Raw genomic sequence first — 27,663 nt, 5'->3', positions numbered from 1 at the left:
AGCAATCTTGGCTGTAGGTCTTTGGATTTCATGACTTGGAATACTTCTTTCCAGCCCCTTCTTGCCTGTAAGGTCCCTTTTGAGAAATCCGCTGACAGTCTGATGGGTACTCCTTTGTAGGTGACTGTCCCCTTATCCCTTGCTGCTTCTAGGATTCTCTCCTTCATTTTGGTCTTGGCTAATGTAATTATGATGTGCCTTGGTGTGTTCCTTCCTGGGTCCAATTTCTTTGGGACTCTCTGAGCTTCCTGGATTTCCTGGAAGTCTATTTCCTTTGCCAGACTGGGGAAGTTCTCCTTTATTATTTGTTCAAATAAGTGTTCCACTCGTGGCTGTTTCTTTCCCCCTTCTGGTACCCCTATAATCTGGATGTTGGAACGTTTAAAGATGTCCTGGAGGTTCCTAAGCCTCTCCTCATTGTTTTGAATTCTCATTTCTTCATTCCTTTCTGGTGGGATGTTTTGTTCTTCATTCTGGTCCATTCCATTGATTTGAGTCCCAGTTTCCTTCCGCTGTCGGCCCTCCACCACTGGGTTCGTCCCCTGGGGCCTGCGTGGTCCGTCTCACTGTGCGCGAATGTGCGACCTTGGTCAGTCTGTCCTGCACCCCGACTGGCTTTGGGCTGCCTGCGCGCCTAGCGCCTAGGTCGGGGGATCTGTCCTGCCTGACCCAGCTCCACTGCTGGTTCTGCCTCTCTTACCATCCCCATTGAACGGTTCGTAGCTGTCGAACTTCCGTATAATTCCGTGTTCTGGTCTTTGGGTGTGTTCTAGTTCTCCAAAACTTTTGTTGTAGTCAAACTTGGTTGTGGGAGAAGGCACAGTGTTTCCACCTATGCCTCCATCTTGGCGGAAGTCTTCCCATGGGAAGTAGATTTTATTTAAATATCTTGTCAATAGCATTTGGTTTTCTTTTATACAAAGTATATTAAGTGTCAATTTAATACCTATGTACTTCTCAAAAACGTGGGAGAAGTAAATTTTATTTTATGTGGCGCATCATTATTTAGATTATTTTCAATTGATTTTGTTTCTACATAAGAAAAAAAATTATTTGACTTATTGCACTAATTGAAACAGACTAATAGTTTGAGGAGGTAAATAATTTTTTTCTTATTGATTATGCTATAACAAACAGTTGTCCCAATTTTTCCCTTTTTGTCCCCTCTACCCAGCACCCCCCATTCCCTCAGGCAATCCCCACACCATTGTTCATGTTCATTGGTCGTGCATATAAGTTCTTTGGCTACTCCATTTCCTATACTGTACTATACGTGCCCAGGGCTGTTCTGTAACTACCTATTTGTACTTCTTAATCCCCTCACCTCTTCACCTGCTCCCCCACACCCTCCTCCCATCTAGCAACCATCAAAACGCTCTCCATATCCATGATTCTGTCTCTGTTGTTCTTATTTGCTTAGTTTGGTTTTTGTTTTTTTTTTTAAAGATTTTATTTATTTATTTATTTATTTTAGAGGGGAAGGAGAGAGGGAGAGAAACATCAATGTATGGTTGCCTTTTGTGCATGCCCTGCTGGTAGTTAGCCTGCAAGGAACCGGTTTGCAACCCAGGCATGTGCCCTGACTGGGAATCGAACCGCGATCGTCTGGTGCTTAGTTTGTTTTTTGATTCAGTTGTTGGCAGGTATGGATTTATTGCCACTTTATTATTCATAGTTTTGATCTTATTTTTCTTCAGTAAGTCCCGTTAACATTTCATACAGTAATGGTTTGGTGATGATGAACTCCTTCAGTATTTTCTTGCCTGAGTAGCTCTTTATCTGCCCTTTGATTCTATATGATAGCTTTGCTGAGTAGAGCAATCTTGGCTTAGGTCTCTGCTTTTCATCACTTTGAGTATTTCTTGCCAGTCCCTTTTAGCCTGCAAAGTTTCTTTTGAGAAATCACCTAATGGTCTTATGGCAACTCCTCTGCAGGTAACTAACTTCTATTCTCTTGCTGCTTTTAAGATTTCTCTCATTATCTTTAACCTTTGGCATTTTAATTATGCTGTATCTTGAAGTGGGCTTCTTTGCATCCATCTTGTTTGGGACTCTCTGTGCTTCCTGCACTTGCAGGGCTATTTCCTTCACCAAATTAGGGAATTTTTCTTACATTATCTTTTCAAATAGATTTCCAATTTCTTACTCTTTCTCTTCTCCTTCTGACACCCATATGATGTGAATGTTGGAATGCTTGAAGTCCCAGAAGCTGCTTATACTATCCTTGTTTTGGGGTTTTGTTTGTGGGGGTTTTTTTAAATTCTTTTTTCTTCTAGTTGCTCTGATTGGTGGTTTTTGGCTTCCTTATGTTGCATCCTATTGATTTGATTCTTGGTTTCGTCTACTTTACTGTTGTTTCCTTGTAAAATGTTCTTTATTTAAATCAGTGTATCGTCCATTTCTGACTGGATTTTTTTTATGCTACTGAGGTCTTCACGAAGTTCTTTGAGTATCCTTCTAAGCAGTGTTTTGAGCTCTGCATCTGATAGATTGCTCATCTCCATTTCATTCAGTTCTTTTTTTGGAGTTATGATTTGTTCTTTCATTTGGACCGTGTTTCTGTCTCCTTATTTTGGCAACCTCCCTCTGTTTGTTTCAATGTATGAGGTAGAGCTGCTATGACTCTGTGTCTTGATAGTGTGGCCTAATATAGTAGGGGTCCTTAGGGCCCAGTGGCAAAGCCTTCCCTATCACCCAAGCTGGATACTCAAGGTGCACCCTTAGTATGGGCTGAGTACACCCTCATCTTGTAGTTGAGCCTTGGTTGCTATTGGCAGGTCAGTGGGAGGGATTTACCCAGGCCAGTCAACTGTAAGGACTGGCTGTGACCACTGACCACCTATCTCTACCCTCTGTGGAGGATCAGCTGTGTAGGGGCAGGGTGGTGGTACTCCAACATAGTCTGTAGCTTTCCACTGGGTGCACAGGGTCTGGGGTTTCCCAGGTGGTGCAGGCCAAGGTCAACCCCCACCTGTGTTTTGCCTAGGGCCACCCTGCCTGAGCTATAGAGCATTCTGCTGATGGCTGCCAGTTGTGCTGGCCTTGGAGATTCTCAGGCAAAGCCAAGTTGTGAATCTAGGCTGGCTGCTGCTAATGCCAGGCCACTTGAAAAGAGGTATGGGGGTTAGGGGTTCCCTGAGGCTGCTATTGATTGTTTTGAGAGGATTTAGGCAGTTGTGGAACTTGAGCCAAGACCAGCCATTCATATGGAAAAGTCACTGTTAACAGCTTGGGTGTGCCCTTAAGTTGGGTGGGGCAGATCTCCAGGGTGGGATAAACAGCGTTAGCCAGGCTGTTGGAGTCTCAGATATGGCACCCTGCCTGCCATCTCTGTGGCCGTGTGGGGGGGGGTTCAGAAAAGGGACGATGACCTTTGCCTACCTTTCTGTCTTGGAGAAAGTTGTCCCCCAGGTCTCGCCCTGATGTCAGACACTTCAGTCCCTCCCCTTACACCACTGGTGCCTTTTCAAGCTGCTACCCCAGTGCTGGAGCTCAGAGAGAGTGAGTCTGAGGAAGTCTGTGTGTGGGTTCTTTAACAGGAATTGCCTGGGACTCCAAAAGTTTTTTCCACTGATGCAGTCCCTTTGGCTTTTTGCAGCCAGAAGTTATAGGGACTTATTTTCCTGGCACTGGGACTAGGAAGCCTGGTGTCAGGCTGGGATTCCTCACTCCGGTGATATCCCTCCCAAATTTTTATCCACCATATGTTGGTGTGGGACCAACCTGTTCTACATCTCCTCCCCTCCTGTTCGTCCGGATGGATGTGGTTTCTTTAATTCCGTAGTTGTCAGATTTCCTTTCATCTCCATTTCTGACAGTTCTGAGTAATGGCTGTTCTATAGTTTAAAACAGTTTAGTTGTAATTTCAATATGGTTGTGTGAGGTGGCAAACTGTGCCTATGCTGCCATCTTAACCAGAAGTCCTCAGGAGGCAAATTTCAGTTTAGTAGATTTTTTGGATATACAGAAAATTTGTTGTTGAACTGGAAAATAGGCATATTTATTAGGGGATTTAAATGAATAGGCATGCATATTGAGGAACAAATGATATTTTTAAAATTTCAAATTGTGTGATCCATGCACCTGACCCAATTTAAGGAAAATAACTGACAGGATTTGTTGCCAGTGGTAAGATACGAATGTTCAAGCAAAAAGTAGAATTTTGGAAAACTTTTATTCACTATCATGAATTTGACAGTTTCCCAGAAATTACAGATTTTTAATTACAAAATGGTGTTACAAAGTCACGTATGGGTATAAGATCTATTCCAAGTACAAGACTGACCAGTGGATTTTAACATTAACAGAATATTAACACAAATTTAAGATTGTACATTGCAAACAAACTTTAAGAGACTACAAACTTGAGTATTGATGTGGTATCAAAGAATAATACTTAAAATTATCTGAAAAGACTATTAAAACACTGCTCCTCAATTAAAACAACATATGGCAACATATTTAATGTGGAAGCAGTAAAAGAATTTAGCCATTTTCCATTAACTCAAACATTAAGGAGATTAGCAAAAATGTAAAACAGTGCCATTTCTCTCACAAATTTTGTCTGGGAAATTTATATTAATGAAAATATGTTATTTATGTTAACGTAAAATTGATTTATGGTTCTTTTAAAAGGAACTATTAAATATTTTTTAAGTTTCTGTTTTAATTTTAAATGTAAGTATTAGTAGAAAAAACCACATAAATAAAAGTTCTTTGAGGTCATCAGTAATTGCTGAGAGTGTAAAAGGCTCTTGAGACCAAAAAGTTTGAAAACTAAGGACCTAAAGGCTCAATTCTTTAAGCTTGCTGCATCCTTCACTGTTATTTAGCTGCATCTGTGAAGAATGACAGTATGATCTTCAGATGGTACTGGAAAAATAATGATGGAGTCTTTCAATTACCTCTGTGTTACTAGAAGCCTTCAAAGAAATGTTTCAATTTAGTTAGCTTAGTTATATATCTTTGTTACATGTGAATATTTTCCAAGCTTCCTTAGAAGTGTATTTACACTATTAGAATAAGGAACTTCTATAAATAACTGTACAGTGATTTTTAAAAATAATGTCACTGCCTGTATCCAAAATATCCTTATGGCTTAACTATTAGGCTCTAAATTCTCAAAGAAAACATTGTCTAATATCTAACTGTATTTATTCAGTCATTAAGTTTAAGCCGGGGATGCAGCAGTGAACAAAAGTCTTAGCTCTCATGGAACTTAATTCTGGCCTTGGGGAGAGAGGCAATAAAACAGATATTAGTGGGCAGGATGTGTGTGGAGACTAGTAAAGCAGGGTAGGAAGGATAGGGAGTTGTTGGTGGAGACAGTGGGACTTGCCTTTTTATATAAGGTAGTCAGAGAAGTCTTGTCTGTGGAAATACCTGTACTACAATTACATGGACCAACAATTGTAAGACTCTGAGACTGACAGGTGCTTGGCATAGTTAAGGAACAGCAAGAAAGCCAATGTGGTAGAAGAAGGAGGAGAGAGCCACGCAAGATGAGGAAAAGAGGGGGTAAAAAGGGAGAATGCCCAGTAATATAGATCTTACATGCTACTGTGAGATTTTTGGTTTGTTTTCTTCTCAGAAAACTGGCTTGTAAAGGGGACCGACAGTAAAGTGCTAAATGTTATAATGTGTTATGCATGCAGTGCTATGGAAACACAGAACTTCTTCAGGGAGGACTTCACAGAGGAGGTGACATTCGAGGTGTGCCTCCAAGGGTGTGTCTACAACCCATGTGTGGAAATCTCACACAGGACCTTCCAAGCTGCATTCAGTTAACATAAATATGTTTCCAGTTGACATATGACACTTTTTTAGAAACCTGTGTACGATTTTTGGTTTTTAGTCTGGGTGAGATGGGGAACTTTCAGGATGTTGTAAGTAAAAACATTGGCTGGCTGATATTTTAATAGGCTCACTCTGGCTGCTTTGTGGAGTGGAAGCAGGAAAACCGGTTGGGAGGCAGTTCCAGTGAAGTGCCTGGGAAACAGAAGTGGCTGAGACCAGCGTGGCAGCAGTGGTGGTGCTGAGGTCAGCTTAGAGTCTCCGTGTATAATTTGGTTGTAAAGCCAGCAGTGTTTGCTTTGAGATTTGTTGTGAGTTTTAGAGGCAAAAAGGAGTCAAGAGTGACTACAGTTTGTGGTGTGAGTACAATTCGTGGTGTGAGAATGGAGTTGCCATTTATTGATATGGATAGCACTAGAACATGTTTTTCTTTTCTTTTTGAGAAGTTGACAATTAGGGGGTTGGCTTGTAAAGTTTGTGATACTATTTGTAATAGTTTTGTGTGGAAAACAAATTACCACAAACTTAGTGGCTTAAAACACAGATTTATTATCTCACAGTTTCCGTGGAGTCAGGCATGTCTTAGCTGGATTTTCTGCCTCCGAGTTTCACCAAGCTACAGTCAAGGTGGCTTGGGCTAGGGTCTTATCGGAAGGCTAGACTGAAGAGCATCCGTTTCTAAGTCCACTCAGATTGTTGGTAGAATTCATTTTGTTGCAGTTGTAGGACTGGAGGCACAGTTTTTTTTTGTTGGTTGTTGGCTGGAGGCCACCATCAACTCAGAGATTGCCTTTAGTCTGCTGCCGGGTGGCCCATCCATCAGCAGTTCACAGCAGGGCAGCCTGCTTCCATAAATCCAAGAGTGAGAATGAGTCTGCTAGCAAGACAGAATCATGCAATGTAACATAATGAAGGGAAGGATATTCCCTTATTTTGCCATAGAACAACATAATCACAGAATTGACATCCCATCATCTTTGCCTTATTCTTTTTTTAAAGTATATTTTATTGATTATGCTATTACAGTTGTCCCAATTTTTCTCCCTTTGTCCCCCCCTCCACCAGGTACCACCTTCCCTCCAGCATACCCCACCCTTAGTTCATATCCATGGGCCATACATATTACTTCGCTGGTTTCATTTCCTGTACTGTTCTTAACCTCCTCCTGTCTGTTTTGTACCTGCCAATTATGCTTCTTATTCCCTGTACTTTTACCACATTTCTCCTCCCTTGGACTCCCCATTGATAACCCTCCATGTGATCTCCATTTCTGTGATTCTGTTCCTATTTCAGTTGTTTGTTTAATTTGTTTTTGTTTTGCTTTTTAGGTTCAGTTGTTCGTAGTAGTGAATTTTTTGTCATTTTACTGTTCCTAGTTTTGATCTTCTTTTTCTTAAGATAAGTCCCTTTAGCATTTCATAGAATAAGGGCTGGGTGATGATGAACTCCTTTAACTTGACTTTATCTGGGAAGCATGTTATCTGCCCTTCCATTCTAAATGATAGCTTTGCTGGATAGAGCAATCTTGGATGTAGGTCCTTCCCTCTCATGACTTTGAATACTTCTTTCCGGTCCCTTCTTGCCTATAAGGTTCCTTTTGAGAAATCAGCTGATAGTCTGATGGGAACTCCTTTGTAAGTAACTGTCTCTTTTTCTCTTTTTGCATTTAAGATTCTCTCCTTCTCTTTGAGTAACTTGGGTACCTTAATTATGTGTCTTGATGTGTTCCTCCTTAGTTCCAACTTCTTTGGGACTCTCTGAGCTTCCTGGAGTTGCATGTCTATTTCCTTCACCAGATTGGGGAAGTTTTTCTTCATTTTTTCAAATAAGTTTTCAATTTCTTGCTCTTCCTCTTCTCCATCTGGCATCCTTATGATTCAGATGTTGGAACATTTAAAGTTGCCTCTCCTCATTTTTTTGAATTCTGTTTCTTCATTCTGTTCCATTTGAATGTTTATTTCTTCCTTCTGTTCTAAATCATTGATTTGAGTCTGTTTCCTTCCCTTCACTATTGTTTCCCTGTATATTTTTCTTTATTTCACTTTGTATAGCTTTCACTTCTTCCTTTATTTTGCATCTGTACACAATCATTTTTTTGTTTTTTTTTTCAATTATTGCTATTCAATTACAGTTGTCTGCATTTCCCCACACTGCTCCCCCCACCCACCCAAACCCACTGCCCTCCCCTGCTTCCACCCTCTCCCTTGGTTTTGTCCAGGTGTCCTTTATAGTAGTTCCTGAAAACCCTTCCCCCCACTCTCCTCTCCCCCCTCCCCATTGTTAAATTGTTATTACTTTCAATGTCTCTGGTTATATTTTGTTTGCTTTTTTTCTTTTGTTGATTATGTTCCAATTAAAGGTGAGATCATATGGTATTTGTCTCTCACCCCCTGGCTTATTTCACTTTGCATAATGCTTTCCAGATCCATCCATGCTGTCACAAAGGGTAGGAGCTCCTTCTTTCTCTCTGCTGCATAGCATTCCATTGTGTAAATGTACCATAGTTTTTTGATCCACTCATTTACTGATGGGCGCATAGGTTGCTTCTAGCACTTTGCTATTGTAAATTGTGCTGCTATGAATATTGGGGTGCATAGGTTCTTTTGGATTGGTATTTCAGGGCTCTTAGGGTATAATCCCAGCAGTTGAATTGCTGGGTCAAAAGGTAGTTTCATTTTTAGTTTCTGAGGAAATTCCATACTGTTTTCCACAGTGGCTGCCCCAGTCTGCATTCCCATCAATAGTGCACCAGGGTTCCCTTTTCTCCACAACCTCTCCAACACTTGTTTATTGATTTGTTTATGATGGCCATTCTGACCGCTGTGAAGTGGTATCTCATTGTGGTTTTAATTTGTGTCTCTCTGATGGCTAGTGATGCTGAGCTTCTTTTCTTATGTCTCTGGGCCCTCTGTACATCCTCCTTGGAGAAATGTCTGTTCGACTCTTTTGCCCATTTTTTAATTGAGTTTTTTGTCTTCCTGGACTGGAGTCTGTACACGGTCATTTCTGTGAGCATCCTGATTACCAGTGTTTTGAACTCTACATCTGATAGGTTGGCTGTGTCTTTATCACTTAGGTTTTATTTTTGTGTCTTTTTTTAAGATAAATATTTTTTGTATTTCTTAAAAGATTTATTCATTTATTTATTTATTTTTAGAGAAAAGGGAAGGGAGGGAGAGAAACATCAATGTGTGGTTGTCTCTCACACACCCCCAACTAGGTACCTGGCCCACAACCCAGGCATGTGCCCTGACTAGAAATCAAATCCATAACCCTGTGGCTTACAGGCTGGCACTCAGTCCACTGAGTCATACCAGCCAGGGTTCATCTCTTAGTTATTTTTCTGGAGTTTTGATCTGTTCTTTAATTTGGGCCATATTTCTTTGTCTTGATGTACCTGTTACATTGTAAGGGGCAGAGACTTAAGTATTCTCCAGGGTGGGGCAACCTGCTTCACTGCATTGTGACACTGTATGTGGGGGAGGGGTCAGACAGGGAACAATGCCAATTGCTTGGCTCATGTCCCACCTTTAGTCACCTCCATGCTACCCACAAGTGAATTGGGCCCCTTCTGTTGCTGATTCCCAGGTGGGTGGGTTTGTGTACATTCTAAGACCCTGTGGGTTCCTCCAACAGACTCTCCTGTGAGACTGGGTATTTCTTGAGCTGCTGCAACCCCCACAATTTTTTACAGCCAGAGGTTTTTAGGCTTCATTTCCCCACATTGGAATCCTGGGTTGTGGGGTCTGTCTTGCTCCCCAGTTCTTCCTCCTGTTTTATCCACATGAGAATTTGGGACTGCCTGGTCTGCCAGCTCTTCTCATGTCCTTTCCTCCCCAGCTGCCCATCTCCATCCTTTCTACCAGTCTGGATGTATGTTTCTTCTTTAACTCTTTGCTTGTTGGACCTCCATACAGTTTGTTTTTCTGACAGTTCTGGTTGTTTTTTGTTTTTAAATTTGTGGTTGTCCTTCTTTTGGTCATGCAAGGAAGCAAAGCATATCTACCTATGCCTCCATCTTGGCAGGAAGTCCCATCTTTGCCTTATTTTATTGGTTAGAAGCAAGTCACAGGTTCCTCCCACAACTCAAGGGGCAAGTGTTAATCAGAGACATGAACACCAGAAGGTAGGGATTATGGAGGCCAACTTGTATGCCAAATCATACAAGTAAGTATATTTGTCCAGTTGACAACTGGATAGATAAGGACTGGAGACTAGGAGATAGGTCCAGACTAGAAATGTAAATTCAGGAGTTGTGGATATATAGGTGGCATTTAAACTCATGGAGGTGATTTCCAGCTTTCACTTAGGATGTAGAAAGAAACAGTATTGATCTCACCCTAAAATAAGAAGAAGCTGTAATACAGAAAATCATAATTTCTCTCAATCCATCAGAGATGGGATTTGGGCATGGTTTACCTGTAGCAGAGGATAGAAAGGAAGAAGAAAGGGCTGTCATACAGGGGGGAAGAAGAATTCAGTTATATTTTTAATGAATTGCTAAAGTCTAAGTGTAGGCTACCATAATATTAGAACCCTTGGGAACTGCAGGCACAAGGGTAGGTAACACCCACTTATAGCTTTTCTTCAAGTGAGACCAGAAAAATCGGCATTCATGCTGTCTTTCACTACCAGAACCAATAAGTAGAGACAAGGATTGAATCTTTATGGGTGCTTGATTCAGATGCTGGCGATCTGAGAAGATGGCAGGTCACATACCCTCAAAAACCATCTTAACACTTCATCTCAAGCTTAGGGTAGGTAAGGAAAGGGTAGGTAAGGGGTTTGCAAAAAGGTTAATCAGATAAGATTTGCTGTCCTGCAGCCATTTTCCAGGTATTTTGTTATCTGCTGATCAGCATTTCTTTATCTGAGCCTCTCCCTGGAACAGAGTGGCTCACATTATCCTGGGGCACAAAGGCTGAATTGCTTGTGGACCTCCTGGAGTCATCTAAGTCTTGCATTGCAATTCCAGGAAGAACAGCTTTTCCTATGCATTAATCACTTAAGCCTTTCAACTGTGACTGAAACTAAAATCTTTAACTCTGGAGTTCCCCTATGGCAAGGACTTTCAGCAGTTGCTCATTGGAAAGATTGGTAGAAGCAAGGGAGACCAGGGAGAGCTTTACTGTGTGGTACAGGTCTGCCTGGACCCTTTTTCCCCTATGGAAAACAACTTTAAGCTACTGGGGGAAGGAAGTAAATCCCATTTTCCATTGTGACTGGCACAGGTGAAAAGAAAAAGAAAACTTATAAACCCTGAGGGAAGGGCAAGGAACTGTATTAGGTTCAGATCATTAATTTGACTACTCCTGGGAGAAAGCCCCACCCACTGAGACCCAGATATGAATAGCATGAAACTGGGTTCAGAATAGACAAAGTCATTGAGCACAAAATGGATAGACAACTTCTTCCGGGAGTTTTGCTGCAAAATGGAGCTAAAAAGTGCAATTGCTGGAGAGGGTTGTAGACTATGGAAGTTTTCTTTTTATTAGTACTCTCTAAGGTGGGAGGAATTAACAGCCTGTTTGTATACCAATGAGAATGATAAAGGGGAGAAATTTGATGATACTGGAAAGAAAGGACAATCCATTGATGATGTCCGTGAGGAGGGAAAGAGATTAAAATTAGTCTACAATACCTGGCTGGCGTAGCTCGTGGATTGAGCACAGGCCTGTGAACCAGAGGATCACGGTTCAATTCCCAGTCAGGGCACATGCCTGGGTTGCAGGCCAGTTCCCTGCAGGCCAACTCCCAGCAGGGGATGCACGAAAGGCAACCATACATTGATGTTTCTCTCCCTCTCTCCTTCCCCTCTAAAGATAAATAAATAAATAAAATCTTTTTAAAAAAAATTAGTCTACAATAGAATTTATTTTATGTGAGCACAAGTACATCATAATAAGAAGGTAAATACAGATTAGGCAGGTAGATTCGAGGTATACCCTAAAGTTTAGGCAGGTATACCCTAAAGTTTTCTTTTGATAATGTCTTTGTTTTCCAGTGAAATGAAATGCTTTGAGAAGATAGGGAAGAAGGAGAAAGGATAAAATAGTCTGCTAGGACAGCAGGAGATGGGAGTGGTCAACTTGAGATTCAAGGATCATGGATTTAAAGATTTTACTTATTATAGACAGAGGGGAGGGAGAAAGAGAAACAGTGACATGTGAGAGAAACATTGACTGGTTGCCTCATGCACCCAACTGGGGACCTGGCCTGTATCTGAGGCATTTGCCCTCACCCAGAATCAAACCGATGACCTTTCAGTTTGCAGGCCAATGATCAGTCCACTGAGCCACCCCAGCCAGGGCTGATTATGGATTTAAAGTGAGATTATTAAGATAAGTTGTGTGTTTTTTTCAGTCAGATTCAGATATTATATTTGCATATCAGTTACAGGCATAGAGTAGATGAGTTAATGGGGATGTTTAGTCAAAGGACTGCAGAGAAGCAAGAAAATACAAGGGCATTAGAGGTGTATGAGATATAATGGTGGACCTTAAAATTTAAGCTGTATAAGAAAGGAAGAGGTGACTTGCTAGGGCCAAGAGCAGGAAAAAGATAGTAAGCTCAATGATAGTAAGCTATAGGTTCTTAGGGAGTCCAGGAGTTCTTGAGAGTCCTATCAGAGGTAGTGAGTTAAAAGTAAGTGGTACTCAGAGAAAGTGATATTTGAATTTGAGATTACAGAGGGTTATGTTTATTAGTAATGATGAGGTTTAAGTAAGTGGTTCTCAACTGGAGTGGATATTGCTCCCCGACTGAGATGTCGAGAAATTTGTCGGGGTGGGTTGCCACTGGCATTTAATGGTCAGGGGCCAGGGATGCTTGATGTTTTGCATTGGCAGGATCAGCACGTGGAAGAATTTTTTCTAAACAGACATTTCCCAAACTTTAGAAACCCAGTATAAAGTAGACACTGGGAGTGGATGGCTGAGGAGAGGGGAAGACAGGGCTTTGGAGGAGAGGAATCAAAAACAGGCTTGGGCGTGGAAGGGTACTGGATGTTGCATATTGAGATCACCACGAATAGTATCAGGAGTATTGGAGAGAATAGAGTGACTAGTGTGTTCAGGTCTTAAAGAAATAAGGGCACATAACCTTCATGGACAGTCTGGAGTTTATGGACGGAAGTTTTCTGAATGGACAGTTTTCTGAAAGTAGCAATGAAAAGCAAAGGAAACACCCACATTGTCTGTAGGGTCATGGAAGAGAAGTGCAGGAGAGAGCTATAGGGGAGGCAGTGTTCTTCAGAGGAGAGCTGAGATTTGATTATAGCTGGAAGGTGAGGGAGGAACTCAATATTTGTTAAATTTCATTTAATTACAAAGTATATGTAGATTAAGAGGCAATGTTGCTTTGTGGAAAGAACAATGGATGCAGTCCAACGTTGTCTGAATCCTGGTTTTGTCACTTAGTAACTCTGGAACATTGACTGTCACTTAACTTACTTGGACTTCCTGTTCATCAACTGGAAGTGAAGGGCATGCAACTTGGTGAACTTGTAAGGCCTTTTCCAACTCGTAACTTTCAGTGATTTTCATGCTGTAGAGAAATTTGTATGCTTTAATCATGTGTGAATGGGGAAAATGATAGTAACAGCTAACATTTATTGTGTCCGTAGTGTGCTAGGTGCATTTCTAAGCATTTACTTGCTTTTAATGCCTTCAAACCTCATGTCAACCTACCCACCTTCCTTTTATAATTCCGGTTTTAGAAGTCACACAACCAGTCAGGCTAGAGACATGGTTTGAATTCCATCAGTTTGACTTCTGTCACAGTTTGGGTTTCCCAGGAAGCAGACTATGAGATGGAGACTGGCACACAGGTTTATTAGGGAGTCCTCGTGGGATAACTGCTTTTGGAGGGGCAAGAAAGAAAGAGAAGGAAGAAGAATTTAGTGGAGGGAGATTTTGCACTGTGATTAAGTCTCAATGGATAGAGAGCTTTGAAGCTGAAATAGTTCTTAAGAATTGGGGAAAGGGAGCAGCCAGGCATTTGTATCCCTGCGTGGCGCCAGGCATTGGATCTCAGGAAGGGAGTGTGTGCAACCGCAAGCAAGGTGACTCTCCAGTCAAGGCAGTCCCAAAGGGAAATGACAACTGAATAGTGGCTCTTCTGCAGCAGCTGGGGAGTAAGTCCAACTAGTAAAGGGGATGTGGGAGTTACATCACAGTGTCTAGCACAGCGCTGGAGTCTGTAATCACCACAGTTCTTTACTGTCTCCAGGAAGATGATGAGGATAAATGAGGTTGGTTGAAGAAATTACAGATAGGCTTGGCTCCAAAACGTTTTTATGACAAATTGATCTTCATTCCATTCATATTTTTGACATGAGAATTTAACCCAAGGTTTATCCAGGGATATGCTGAGAATGTGTGTGTGGGCGACAGAGCATTTGATAATCCTTTTTTACCTGGAGATTCTCCATCTAATGTCTGTGACGTTCGTTCTTAGTCATCTCGGTTTTACTTTTTGTAAAAGACAGATCCTCCTGTAGAGTAGGTTAGAAATCTAGGTGAATTTATTTGGATGTTTCCAGCAGGATGGTTTGGGGGAGTAGAATGATTTTTCCTTATTTGCGTAACAGGGTCTTTCTTTTGATTAGGTCAGATTTTTCAATTTTTCTTTTTATGGGTTTTTGGTATCTCAGAATTCTTTGTCTTGTCCTAAATTTCAGAGATTTTTTTTTCCCTAAAAGTTTTGTAGTTTTATATTTTACATTTAAATCCTTGGTTCATTTTAAGTAAACTTTTGTTTGGATTTCAGGTGTTTTTGTCTTTGTTTTTGCCTATGAATATGCAAGTACTACAGAGCCTTTGTTGAAAAGAATACCCCCTCTCCTCCACTGAATTGCTTTAGCGCCTTTGTCAGGAGTCAGTTGGGCATGTTTGTGTGTCTGGTCATGGGTTCTTTATCATGTTCCATTGATCTATGTCTGTCTTGGTTACTGGGTACAGTAAGCCTTTTCAGACAGTGTTTTACTTATCTGATTATTTGAAAAGTAACTTCAATACAATAACAATGTATTGATTGTTACAGCCTATATAAAATTGAAATATATGACAAGAACAATACAGGAGATAGGAAGAATTGGTAATATATAATGCCAAGGCCCTTTCACTGCACATGAAATGGTGTGATTTTATTTGAAAATGAATTCATACAATTTAATATTATATGTTACCTAGAGCAAACAATAAGAAAAATTTTAACAGAGGTATAAACAATATGTTACATGCAGAAATAAAATGACATCATAAAATATGCTCAATCAATATCAAAGAGGTCAAAATAAAAGGAAACAGAACAACGTAAACCTTCATATAAAAAACAGTTAGCAAGATGGTAGTTTTATTTATTTATTTATTTATTTATTTTTAGGGAGGGAAGGAGGGAGAAAGGGAGAGAAACATCATTGTGTGGTTGCCTCTTGCACACCTCCTACTGGGGACCTGGCCAGAAACTTGGGCATGTGCCCTGACTGGGAATTGAACTGAGGACCCTTTGGTTCACAGGCTCACTCTGAATCCACTGAGCGACACCAGCCAGGGCTCCTGGTTTCTTAAGGAAGGAATTTGCATTATTGGTGTGTGGTCTTTCCTCTTTGTTAATGAAAATATTTATGTTATGAATTATTTTTTCAGTGCTGTTTTAAATGCTTCCCACAAGTTTGATTTATTTTGTTTTCATATTCATTCATTTCTGTATATATTTCATATTTCTTTGACTCTTCCTCTTTGACCAGTTGGTTAATTAGGAGTGTGTTGTTTAGTTTCCACATGTTTGAAGATGCTTCTGTTTGTTTGTAACTGATTTCTAGTTTTATCCCATTATGGTCAGAAAACATACCATTTACAGTTCTTTTAAATGTATTATTATTTAATTAGAATATGGTATCTTGGTGAATATTCTATGAGTGCTTAGAAAGATCATTTTCATTTTGAAAGCTGATTAGTAAGAGTTATAAGCAGCTCACATTTTCTTGTCATCTATTTTGTAGATAGTGTGAAATATATTTTGTTGAATGGAATGACTCTTAGCTTGGGAAAGTATGAGAAAATCTATAAGGAATATCTAATCTCTTCAGTGGGATCTGAAGGTAAATACAGAAAGTATGAGAAAATGGAAAGTATGAGAAAACGCATTTGTAAGGAATAGCTAATTTTTTTCAATAGGATCTGAGAATAGATATGATTTACAAATACTATGCTGTTATAAAATTCTATAGTAAACATTTTATCATTTTATACTGTGTCTGTAGTGATTTAGTATATTGGACTTGCCCCATAAAACTGTTAGACCACAAATTACGTATTACAAGTAATACGACTGAACTAATAGACCAAAAAAGCTCATAATTTTTTTATAATAGGACATTTATTTAGAAAGTCATAGGTATAAAAGTGACTTGTAGAAGAAATGGGCTCAGGAAACCAGTTAGAGAGGCAAAACAAGGGCCCTTGGAGCTGAGGAGAGGGAGAGGCAAAGGTAAGGCCACCTGGGTGGAGGACAAGGGTGATGGGAAAGGCCCCAGGCGTGCTCCTGGATGGTGGGGGAGAGCACCAAAAAGGTTCATAATTTAAATCAACCGGTCTGTATGAAGGAACTTAACATGAGAGGTCTTGTCTTTACAATCCTTGATAAGAGATAAATGTTCCCTAAAATACAGAGTCAGTGTTCTAACCTACAACTGAAGTATAGTGGTAGTAAAATAGTATTACAGTGTTTAAAGGTAGTGATAGTGAGGTTACTGACAACGTTGGACACTGGGGGTCTTGAGTATATATATATATATATATATATACTCATATATATATATGTGAGTTTTTTCAAAGGTAATGAGGTACCTTTTTCAAAGGTACACATGGTAGCATTTTTTGTTGGTAAAAGAGGCTTTTGTAGTAATAGAACTAAGAACAATTGTGCCTTAGAAGAAAATTTAGTACATTGTATCACTTATAGCTATTTAGAGGAACTGTGAACAGCAAGTTTCAGCCTTTAAAGTTAAGACTCAGCATTGCTGAAATCATTAAAAAGTAATTGTTTGTATCACACATATTTCATAGTCAGTGAATTTTTTTGTAAATGATATGATTTTGAGTGCTTATTTTACTTAAGAAGCAATTTTGTGGTTCTTTGGTATCTCTTCCCATGAAGTAATAGAATATGTATGATTTTGGTCACAAAATGAATGTCAGGAACTAATTTGTAATACAACTATGCTCTCACGGAATCTATGCTAATTTTAAAAGAATGTTTAGTGTGCACTTGAGAAAAAGGTACATTCTGCAACTGTTAGATACAATTTTATGTATTTATTAGATCAGCTTTGTTAATTGGGTTTAAATCTTCTGTTTCTCTGTCACTTTTCCTTGCTTGTTCTTTAAGTGAGAGAAATCTGTTCATCTTCCATCATGATTGAGGACTTATTTCTCCCAGTGGTTCTTCATTTTATGCTGTGTGTTTGGAGACTATGTTATTAATGAAGGTTGATTTCAAAATTACTATATATTCCTGGAGAATTGTCCCTTTTATCTGTGTCTTTTTTGCTTTTTACCTTAAAGTCTACTTTGATACTAATGTGGGTTTAATGCTGTCTTTTTTCTGCACTTTGACTTTCAAACTTTGTGTCTTTATGTTTTAGTTGTATCTCTTGTTAAGAGAGTACATAGGTAGATTTTTTAAAAAGTCTAGTCTCCTAGACTCCCCTGCCCCCAGTTTTTCAATATTGTGTATTGTACTTAATGAACATTCTTATATTGTTCATGTCTGTGCTGCACGTGAATTGCTTGATCAGAGGGTATGCAAATGTTCAGTTTATTGGTGTATTTAAGCACCCAAAGTTGGTGTTGTGAGTTTCTTTAACTTACAACCATTCTGGTAGCTATATAACAGTAGCTCATTGTAGTCTGGTTTGGTTTGGTTTTATGGTGGTGTAATTGACGTGTTAGTTTCAGGTGTATAACATTATTCAACATTTGTGTGCATTGTGTGTGTTGTGAATTAATCACTACAATTAAGTCTAGTTAACATCTGTCACTATACCTAGTTAAAACATTTTTTTCTTGTGGTGAGAACTTCTAAGATTTACTTTCTTAGCAACTTTCAGATATGTAACACAGTATTTTTAACTGTAGTCACCATACTGTACATTATATCCCCATGATTTATTTATTTTATAACTCGAAGTTTGTACACATTGATCTCCTTTACTCATTTCGCTCACCCCCAAACCCCTACCTTCCAGCAACCAACAGTCTGTTTTTTGTTTGTTTTCAATTTACTGGTTTTTAGAGAGGGGGAGGAGAGAGAGAAACATTGATTTGTTGTTCCACTTATTTATCATTCTTTGGTTGCTTTTTGTATGTGCCCTGACAGGGGATCAAACCTGCAACCTTGGCTTATTAGGATGATGCTCTTAACCAACTGTGCTACCTGGCCAGGACCAAGATTTCATTCTTTTTATGGCTACATAGTGTTCTATCATAGTCTTCTAGACTTTTAACAGCTTTTGGCCCATGTACATTTAAACATAGTTACATATAGAGAGAGATACAGATATATAGATATAAATCATATATTCAGTTATATATATATATATCATATAATGGTTTAGACCTAACATTTTCTGCACTTTTCAGCCCACATGTTCTCTAATTTTTATCTTCTTTTTATCCCCAAATCACTTGTATCAATTTGGACTGTACATAAACTAGATTACTACTTGTTAAGTGATTGTCCCAGTTACAGCATGACTGCTTAGTAAAGTCTAAAGTCAGTACTTTTACTGTCCTCTCAGATGATCCAGTGACCTTAGAACTTTCTAACTTGTTGCCATCGTTAGGATTTAATTTTATCTTTTTCTCTTTTACTTCCATAATTCTTTTTATGAAGTCAGCATTGCTTTTCCCCCCACATATTGGTCACTTTTGTCCCTCTTCATTCATTCTTACCTCTTTTCGAGATAACTCTTACCTTAAGTGTATGTTTTAGAAAAACCTCAGCACTACAGACATTTGGGGCTGGCTAATTTTTTGGTGTGGGGGGCTGACTGGATGGTGGGACATCTGGCAGCATTCCTGGCCTTTGCCATTAGATGTCAGGAGCAGCCACGTTGTGACAAACTAAAATGTCCCTAGATGTAGCCAGGTGTGGGCTTGGGACAAAAATCACTGCTGTCCGAGAGTCACTGCTTCAGAATTTCTTTTGATACAAGTCTTCCTGTGGTGGTGATTTGACTTTTTATTTCTTGAAAATGCCCATTTCATGTTCATTTTTAGAAGTATTTTCACGGGGCATGGAATTCTAGGTTGTTGTTATTTTTAACATGTTTAAAAAATCATTCCTCTGACTAAACGTCTGTTTTTCGTTGTTGTCTTTGAGGGGGCAGTAGACTGTTGCTATTTTAAATATAATCTTGTTGTTTTTCCTTTGGTTGCTTTTATAGTCTTCTCAATAGCTTTACAGCTTCTATTATGTTGTGTTTAGGGATGGACTTTTTTTTAATTCCACATGGGAGTTGTAAGGCTTCTTGAATATATGAATTGGTATCTATCATTATTTATTTTCAGCCATTTTCACATTTTGCCACAATCCACTCTTTCTCCTCCTCACTCTATCCTCTATGTCTTTCTCCTTTTTTAAAAAAGATTTTACTTATTTATTTTAGAGACAGGGGAAGAGAGGGAGAGAAATAGTGATGTGTGAGAGAAACATTGATCATTGCCTCTTGCACAGCCCCCAACGGGGTACCAGACTTGCAGCCCTGACCAGGAATTGAACCAGGGACTTTTCCCTTTGCCACGCCAATCAGGGTACCTCTGTAGAGTCTCTTAACCTGTCAGGTTTTCCATCTGTCTCCCTGTGTTGCAGTTCAGGTAACTTCTTCTTACTTGTCATCCAGCTTACTAATTCCACCATTGGCTTCATCTAATCTGCTGGTATATCAGAAAATTTCAAGTATTACATCTTTGTAGAAAATCCTGTGTGGTTCTTTTTCAAATCCACTATAGTTTTCCGTTTCCTGAAGACACTTTAAAGCTTTTCTTAAAAATAGAATCTACTGTTTCTTTATGAACATAGTAAGCATAATTGTTTTTATTGTTTGTGTTTGATGATGTCAGTATCTAAAATCACTCATGTCTAGCCCTGGCCAGTGTGGCTCAGTTGTCCCATAAACCAAAAGGTTGTGGGTTCAATTCCCAGTCAGGGCATGTGCCTAGGTTGTGGGTTTGGTCCCCAGTTGGGTGCATATGGAATGTGTTTCTGTGTTTCTCTCTTGAATCAATGCTTCTCTCCCTCCCTTCCCTTCTCTCTAAAATCTGTAAGCATGTCCTCAGGTGAGGATAAAAAATAAAACAAATCACTCAGATGTGATTCTGTTGTCTTCGATTCTTGCTCATGGTGCCTTATGTTAGTGGCTATTTTTTATCCTGTCTGTTAAACTGAAAATTGAAAGGGAATTCTTTGTGGCCAAGAATGAGAGTGCCTTTCTCCAAAAAAAATTTATAATTGCCAGGTGCCTGGAGAACTACTTTCAGGGTTTGAGGCTCTTGTCTTTTTGGACCTTGGTGATGCCAACTTGGGCTGTAAGTCTGCTGGAGAGTTAGTTACACCCCTTTCAAACCTCCCCTCCTTCACACCCACATAGCTTTCCTTCTGTTACCTTACCCTCCATGTGTGGCGTGGCCCTTTGGAAGTCCCAGTTTAATAGAGGTCTTCTATCTTCACCTCGGGAAAGTCTTGGCCTTTTAGGGCCTCCTCTCTCAAGAGCAATTCAAGTCTGCCTCAGTAGGCAATTCTGTTTGCTCTTTATTTATTTTTGCTCTAGTTCGGCTTTTGGCCTGGTAACTTAGAATCTAGAGTCTAGGTTAGAATATAAATGAAGCAGAAGACAGAGAAGTGTCAAGGCTTTACTCTGCCTCAAAGCTAATAAGCAAGATTGCCTCAGTTTCACAGATGCTGGCAGAAGACATGAGAACCTGGTTCAGAGAAGGACTTTATAATTTGTGGCACAGCAAACTGCTTGAGCTTCATGTTTGTTCAGTTCCCCCTTCCCCGTTCCCAAGTTCCATGGGGTCATGCAGAGTGGCTCCTGTGGACACTGCCTGCAGTGGGTTTGCATCCTTGCTGAATGGAACTCCAAGCTTAGGAAACACCAGACTTTTAGAGCTACTAGCAAACCTGTCCAACCTCTGCCCTGGAGGAAGACCTTACCTTTATCACTGTGGACAGCAAACAGATCTGCCCTTTGTCTTCCAAAGCTGTTCACAGTACAAACATCCTTGAGGAGACAGTCTAGAACAGAAGTTGGCACTCCTTCCACTCAGAATAGTCACAGAAACACAAAACCCATAGAGAACCATCCCTCAGCCAGAGCATAAAACAATATATCTCCTTTTCCCCACTATCTCCTGTCTCTATCTTTACATTTTTTTCTAGATGACAGAAAACTAGATGATTTTATTCTTTTTCTTTGCCACATATATCCCCTCTTTCCACACACCCCCATATACCCTCTTATACGTTCATTTGGTGTGAAATTTTGCTTTTCAGACAAGCTTAAGAATAAATGCCTTATGATAAGGCATATGTGGACTGAAACACTATTTTTAAAACTCTTTAATTGGTGTCTTTGTAATTGGCTCTGAAGGAAGTAAGTGTGGTTGTTGTCTGTTTTGGTTTTGTTTTGTTATCTTGAAGGTCTTTCATAGCACCTGGCCCACAGGTAACATTTATTGAGTCTCATTATTTGTTCAATCCAGAATCTTAGTCCTGATGTTCAAAGGGGAATATTGCCTACATTTGTTTATCTAGCCACCCAACTCCAGTTCTCCAGAGTAGTTTTCTCACAATGTGGTACACACTCCCCACCACTAGAGGTGTTCCACATCTGTTTAGGTAATGCATGGATGGACATTTCTGTTTCATTATGTTGAATTCAAAGGTATCAGATCCCTTATTTGAAAGTTAGGGCATTGGCTTGAACAAGATGGGTTGTCAACAATGAGAATGGTCCTGCTAAAACTTAGAGTAAAAACCACTTCGGCTGCCCGTGCTCCATGAGGAATCTGAGAAGGTGGGCATTATCTCTTGTGCCTTACTACTTGCTGTCTAGCGAAAGAGACAAGAGATAGGCGAGATAACTCACCAAGATATGAAGCTATGACCCTGGGAAGTGCTGCAAAGGATCGTGCATGGAGTACATAGGATAGCACAAGAGACTGCAAAGGGGTTTTTGACCTTGTTGGGAATAGGACAGCTTTGCTAAGGAAGTGATTGTTGAGATCTGAAGAATGATTAGGTGTTAACTTTCCAAGAAGGAAGAGAAGTAAGACCTTTCTAGGCACGTGAATATCATGCCAAGACCTTGTAGTGGAAAAGAGTGTGAAAATAAAAGGAACTCTCACATTCCACTTTGGGCAGAACTAGGGCAATATGGTTTGAGATGAAGCAGGAGAGGTAGGAAAGGCCATTCTGTGCAGGACTTTGTAGACCATGGTAAGAGTTTTTAGATTATGGTTAAAATAAAAATATAATATTTAATGACATTTTTTCATTATATTTCTTTTTATAGTTAACCATATGGTTATAGCAAGTGGTACTGGGTTTTGTTTATCATAGTAAGACTTTCTTTTTTAAGTACATTTGGGTTTACAAAAGGACATTTATTAAAGAAAACTAGTAAGTAAATAATTGTATAGGAGATACATGTATTTGCTGTTGTTGAGTGTGTATTCTTTACTGCGGTCAGTTTTAAGTGTTTACTATGTGTAAGTCCTGGCTGTCCAAGGGTCATTTGAATCTTTTGAATCTTTTGAAAATTTGAATCTTTTGAGACCTAGGCAGGGTGACATTTTGTGCAAGTACAATTTAGAATTAACTATGGAAACAAACTTAGCCCTGGCTGGTGTAGATTAGTGGATTGAGTACAGGCCTGTGAACCAAGGCATGGCTGGTTCAGTTCCCAGCCAGGGCACATGCCTGGGTTGCAGGCCATGTGCCCTATATGGGGTGTGCTAGAGGCAACCACACGATGATGTTTTTCCCCATCTTTCTCCCTCCCTTCCTCTCTCCCTAAAAATATATAAAATATCTAAAAAAAACCCCCTTAAAACCACATAATTACAGTTAAATTATCTTTACCTTAAACTAAAAGATGTAAGTTCATTATATTTTTCATTTGTCTTTCGAATTAATAGCTCCAGTCCATTAAGAACTGAGCAGATATTCTGGGCTTCAGGGTTTACCCCAGTTGGTACTGTTGTAATTAATCATTATTCCAAATGCCATTCTGTGTTTTCTTTTTCCTTGAAATGAAAAGGCAAAACAAATACACTTGCTGTGTGGGAGGCAAACTGTAAACATACGGAGTAAGAGGCTGTAAAACTTGATTGGCACCAAGAGAGATGTCTGGGAAAGAGCCCTGGGCTCTGAACCAGACAGGACAGGACGCTGGTACTCTTCAAAACACCTGCTATGGAAAAGTTCAGACATATTCAGAGATTACTAAGCTGAACAATCATGCTCCCCATCACCCAGTTGTAGCAGTGATTAACTCATGGCTCCTGCCACCCCCACTCCCACCTCCCCCAGCCAACTGGATTTATACTGAAGCAAATCCTAGATATCATTTCAGCCTTCAGTATTTTGATATATCTCTTCAATATAAGGACTTCTTTAAAGAATGTAACCACAATACTATTATCACACCTAAAAAGATTATTCCTTAATATCATCAAATATTCATCAGTATTTAAAATTTCCCTGACACATATTTAACAGTTGAACCAGGATCCAAATAAGAGACATATATGTAGGCTCCTTCTCTTCTCCTTTTTCCCCCTACCTTTTGTTTTCTACCTATCACTCATTTAGTCTTCGCTATAACTCTGAAAAAGATAATATCAGCTCTGTTTACAAAGGAGGAAACTGAAGTCCTGAAAGGTTGAGTAACCTTTGCTCAGCATCACAGAGCTACTGAATGCCTTTAACTGAAAATCAGCTTAAGCCTGTCTGACTCCAAAGCCCGTGTGCCTTTCTGGAGTTAGAATATTTTGAATTCAAACTCTGGCTGAATTAGAGGCCTTTCCCCCATGCCACTCTACTAAATCCCCGCCCTCCCTCACCGAGTGTTTCCAGTCCAGGAATCCCCCTAATTTGGGGGCTAAGCAGCATGCTAATTTTTGCACTCACCTCTTATAAGAGGAACTTTGGGCTCAACTAATCCCATGGAATGAGAGGAAACCAGAGGCTTTCTTATGTCCTGTAGCTCCCAGTTTAACCAAAGCAGCTCCAGAAACATTCTTTTCTCTTTCCTCCTCCTTTTTTTTTTAAGGATTTTATTTACTTATATTTAGAGAGGGGAAGGGAGGGAGAAAGAGGAGGAGAGAAACATCAATGTGTCGTTGCCTCTTGCATGCCCCCTACTGGGGACCTGGCCCGTGGCATGTACCCTGACTGGAAATGGAACAGTGACCCTTTGGTTCTCAGGCTGGCACTCAGTCCACTGAGCTACACCAGCCAGGGGTCTTTCCTTCTTCTAAAATCTCCGGAGGGGCGTTCTGAGGGTGGAGCCATAGTATACTCAGGTTCTCTGTCTCTAAGATCTAGAACTGCACTCTTCAGTATGGCAGCCTCTAGCCAGAAGTGGATATTTAAATTACTTACATAAAAGTAAAAAATCACTCAGTCACAGTAGCTACATTTAAAATGCTTGATACATCTGGCTATTGACTGCCATTTTGGACAGTGCAGATGGAGAACATTTCCATCACTGCGGATCGCTCTTTTGTTGCTGAAAAGTACTGATGGAGGCAGTCATCTGTGTTTCAGTCTCTGGTTAAAATTGGAGGACTAGCTCACTCTTTTCCTCCTTTAAGAGAGAGCTCAGGATTTAAATGATCATGTTCGACAGTGGGGATGGGAAGACGCCAGGCTTTTTGTGCCTGAGAAATGAGCCTTTTGTATTTTGTGATGTTAAAACAGTAATAATAAGAGGGAGGGACAACTACAAACTAAAACAAAATCTGGTGCTTTTTTTTCCCTTTCCACCCATCAGACCCACAGTCTGCACAAAAATCATTAGGATTCTGCTGTCCTGGCTGGTGTAGCTCAGTGGATTGAGTGCCGGCTGCAAACCAAAGGGTCACCAGTTCAATTCCCAGTCAGGGCACATGCCTGGGTTGCAGGCCAGGTCCCCAGTATGGGGCGTGTGAGAGGCAACCTCACATTGATACTTCTCTTCCTCTCTCCTCCTCTTCCCCTCTCTCAAAAATGAATAAATAAAATTTTTTAAAAATCACTAGGATTCTCAAAAAACATGAAAGAATGGTTGCTTTTATTCTTTTAAGAAATTTGCATTAATCCCATTAAGGGTCACCTTTAGTTGAGTGATTGGCTTAAGTTGGAATCTGAAAAGTATGGGGACTTTTTATTTTTCTGAGCCTGATAATAACTCTAGATCTGGCTCTTAAGATTTGTGAATTCTCAGTTTATTTTTACACTTTAATTTGTATATCCCCATATCAAAGTACTGTCAAAGAGATACAAAGCTGGACACTTGTTAAAGACAGCAAGATGGATTTCATTCAGACACGAGTACTAGGGAAGAGACTCCAGCATAAATTGAGCTCACCTGTGCTGAATCGAAAGGTGAGACACGGGTATGCTGCAGAAAAGTACTGAAGGTGAGGGAGGTTGGTCATGTTGATTAAGCCATCTGTTTTACTAACTGGTGCTTCGTGAAGTTAGGCTCCTACCCTCCCACAGAAGGGGTTGGGGCGGAGGGTGGTGGGGCAGATAAGGTCCCTGCCCTTCTTAGTGATTACATTTCAAATTCTGGGTTGTAGAAGAATTACATCTTAAAGGTCAGAGAAAGGATTTACAACTGCAAGTGTTCTGAAGTAAATGCTCTGAGAAAAATGAGGTCGGGGCCTATAGTCGTGTTTTGGCTGGAACAAACAGTGAATTCTTTTGGCAGCACTGAACTTTCTCAGGCAGGCATTTTAAGGGCGCTACAGTCATCCTAGGGACGTGGCCTTGAGCTGGTAGAAGACGTGGTAGAATTTGGTCGTGTCTATATTGCCTATGGGGTTGGGGGGGGGTAGGTGGATGGAGTCCTTTATGTTGAGAATTTACATTTCTTAGTAGCTCGATAAAAGTTTATATACAAAATTTCATGACTTGGGCATTTGGGGGGAATGATAGACTAGAATTTAGTCTTGGGAAGGGGAACGAAACTTCAATGAAAGGGACTAAGGCACTGTTTGGGGTCTTAGTGCAAACAGGGGAGCAGCAGTCAGGAAGGTGACTTTCAGAGCCTGAGGAGCAATTTAGATTGTGTGTGTGTGTGTGATTTAAGTCCAAAGTGAATGGTATGAACTAAAGTAGTCCAGAAGGCAGCGAGAAATCTGTTAACTGAAAATATCCAAGAAAGCTTCTTAAAAGAGGAATATATCTGAGAAAGCCTTGAGGGATGATGGGTGGGTTTTAAGAAGTCTGTGTTTTTGCACACTCAGTTCCTCTGCCCAAAATACCTTCCACCCACCTCCCCCGTACACACCTTCGGGGAATGGTTTACCCTTCCGACCCAGCTGAAGCAGCGCCCTTTCTTAGCTCCCACAGTGCAGCACTCTTCACTTTCCCTCTTGTATTACAGCTCTTACTCTGTTTGTTGTAGTCCGTCTGTACTCTTAACCCCTAGTGCAGTCTCCAGCCCACAGAAGATATCTAATTTTGGGTTAATAGATGTGGTTAAACATAATAAGCTCTGAAATGTATTTTCCAGTGTTAAGTAAGAACTCCACTATCTTATGTGTATAGGTACAGTATATATTTTGTTAATTGAATTTTTATTTGTTCTTAGATGTCATTAAGAGGATCTGCGCCAGTGACAATTGTACCTCTTCCTGGAGAGCAAGTACAGGTTCAGGGGGTCATCCAGACAGCTCAGTCTTCTGTAATTCACCCACCACACGTGCAAACGGTACAGAAATTCAAAGACGTAGTGGTTGAGAGAGGGGACTATAATTATATCCTAAGTCTTCAGATATATTGAAGTTGCTGTAGTTACTATATTGTAAACCAGGATAATAAAGTTGCCGTGGAAATTAGACTATAGAATAAATGAGGCAAATAGAAAACTTTTAGAATTTCTACTTTCAGAAGACAATTTTAGGGGAAATTATTGCTTAGAATCTAAGGAAATGACTTCTTATGGGAAAGCACCCTTTTTATTGCAGCGGTATCTATCCCTGCACAAAAAGAATCCGAAGCAAGGGTGATGGTCTGAGGGGCTTAACAAAGAAAGAAAGCACCTTAGTCCTATGGCGGTCAAATAAAAGTAAGTTCTCACGGTTGAGGGAAGTTCTCCTTGGTTCCTTTCCTCCCTGTTCTTTCTCCCTGTCTTATCTTTTGGCTTCTGTGAGTGTCATACTGCCCTTGGTCATCTCTCATTTTTAGAAGCAGCTATCCTAGAAGAAGCTGTATACCCCATTTTTCTTCCTTTCTTTGGGAGGTATTTTCTTCCCAAATACCTTCCAAATACCTGTATACCTCATTTTTCTTCCAGTGTTTGGCAATATTGTCAGCTCTTGAGTTGCATTTTTATTTGGTTTTCCTATATGAAAGGTGGGTGCGGCGTGCGTATTTTGATTTTTGTATGAAGGATTCACTCATACTTACTAGTACTGTCATTAAAGAGAAATACTTGATCTTTGTCGTAAGTAATCTCTTAGTTTTAGAAATTACCTTCTTGAATTCAGTAGGAGGCTTGGGAGTAAACTTAAGGACAGTGAAAACAGTTAAAAGTTTAAACAGAAATGGCATATCCATGATGCTAAAGGAAACATAAAAGTGACAGATTTT

At 40.0% G+C, this 27,663-nt stretch overlaps 1 protein-coding gene across 5 annotated transcripts in view; it reads left to right on the top strand.

Annotated features, from left to right (window-relative positions):
- ATF1 (activating transcription factor 1) overlaps positions 1–27,663 on the top strand; it is a 66,663-nt gene that overhangs the window by 11,656 nt on the left and 27,344 nt on the right. Inside the window, exons 1-2 of one of the 5 annotated variants that reach the window (XM_037030864.1) lie at positions 12,040–12,134; positions 26,663–26,782. The exons of 1 other annotated variant lie outside the window; for it this stretch is intronic. In XM_037030864.1, coding sequence (XP_036886759.1) covers positions 26,663–26,782 — 120 coding nt within the window. In that variant the 5' untranslated portion in view covers positions 12,040–12,134. Of the gene's footprint in view, positions 1–12,039; positions 12,135–25,271; positions 25,485–26,662; positions 26,783–27,663 lie in introns of those variants that run through there. 3 more of the 5 variants (XM_037030865.1, XM_037030863.1, XM_037030866.1) reach the window with 3 other exon arrangements.

The sequence above is a fragment of the Sturnira hondurensis genome, unplaced genomic scaffold (genome assembly GCF_014824575.4).
Source record: "Sturnira hondurensis isolate 20B ecotype Veracruz unplaced genomic scaffold, ASM1482457v3 Scaffold0020903, whole genome shotgun sequence".
NCBI classification, from domain to species: domain Eukaryota; kingdom Metazoa; phylum Chordata; class Mammalia; order Chiroptera; family Phyllostomidae; genus Sturnira; species Sturnira hondurensis.
Note: the sequence above shows the minus strand (reverse complement) of the source record. Positions and strands in the feature narration are given on the sequence as shown.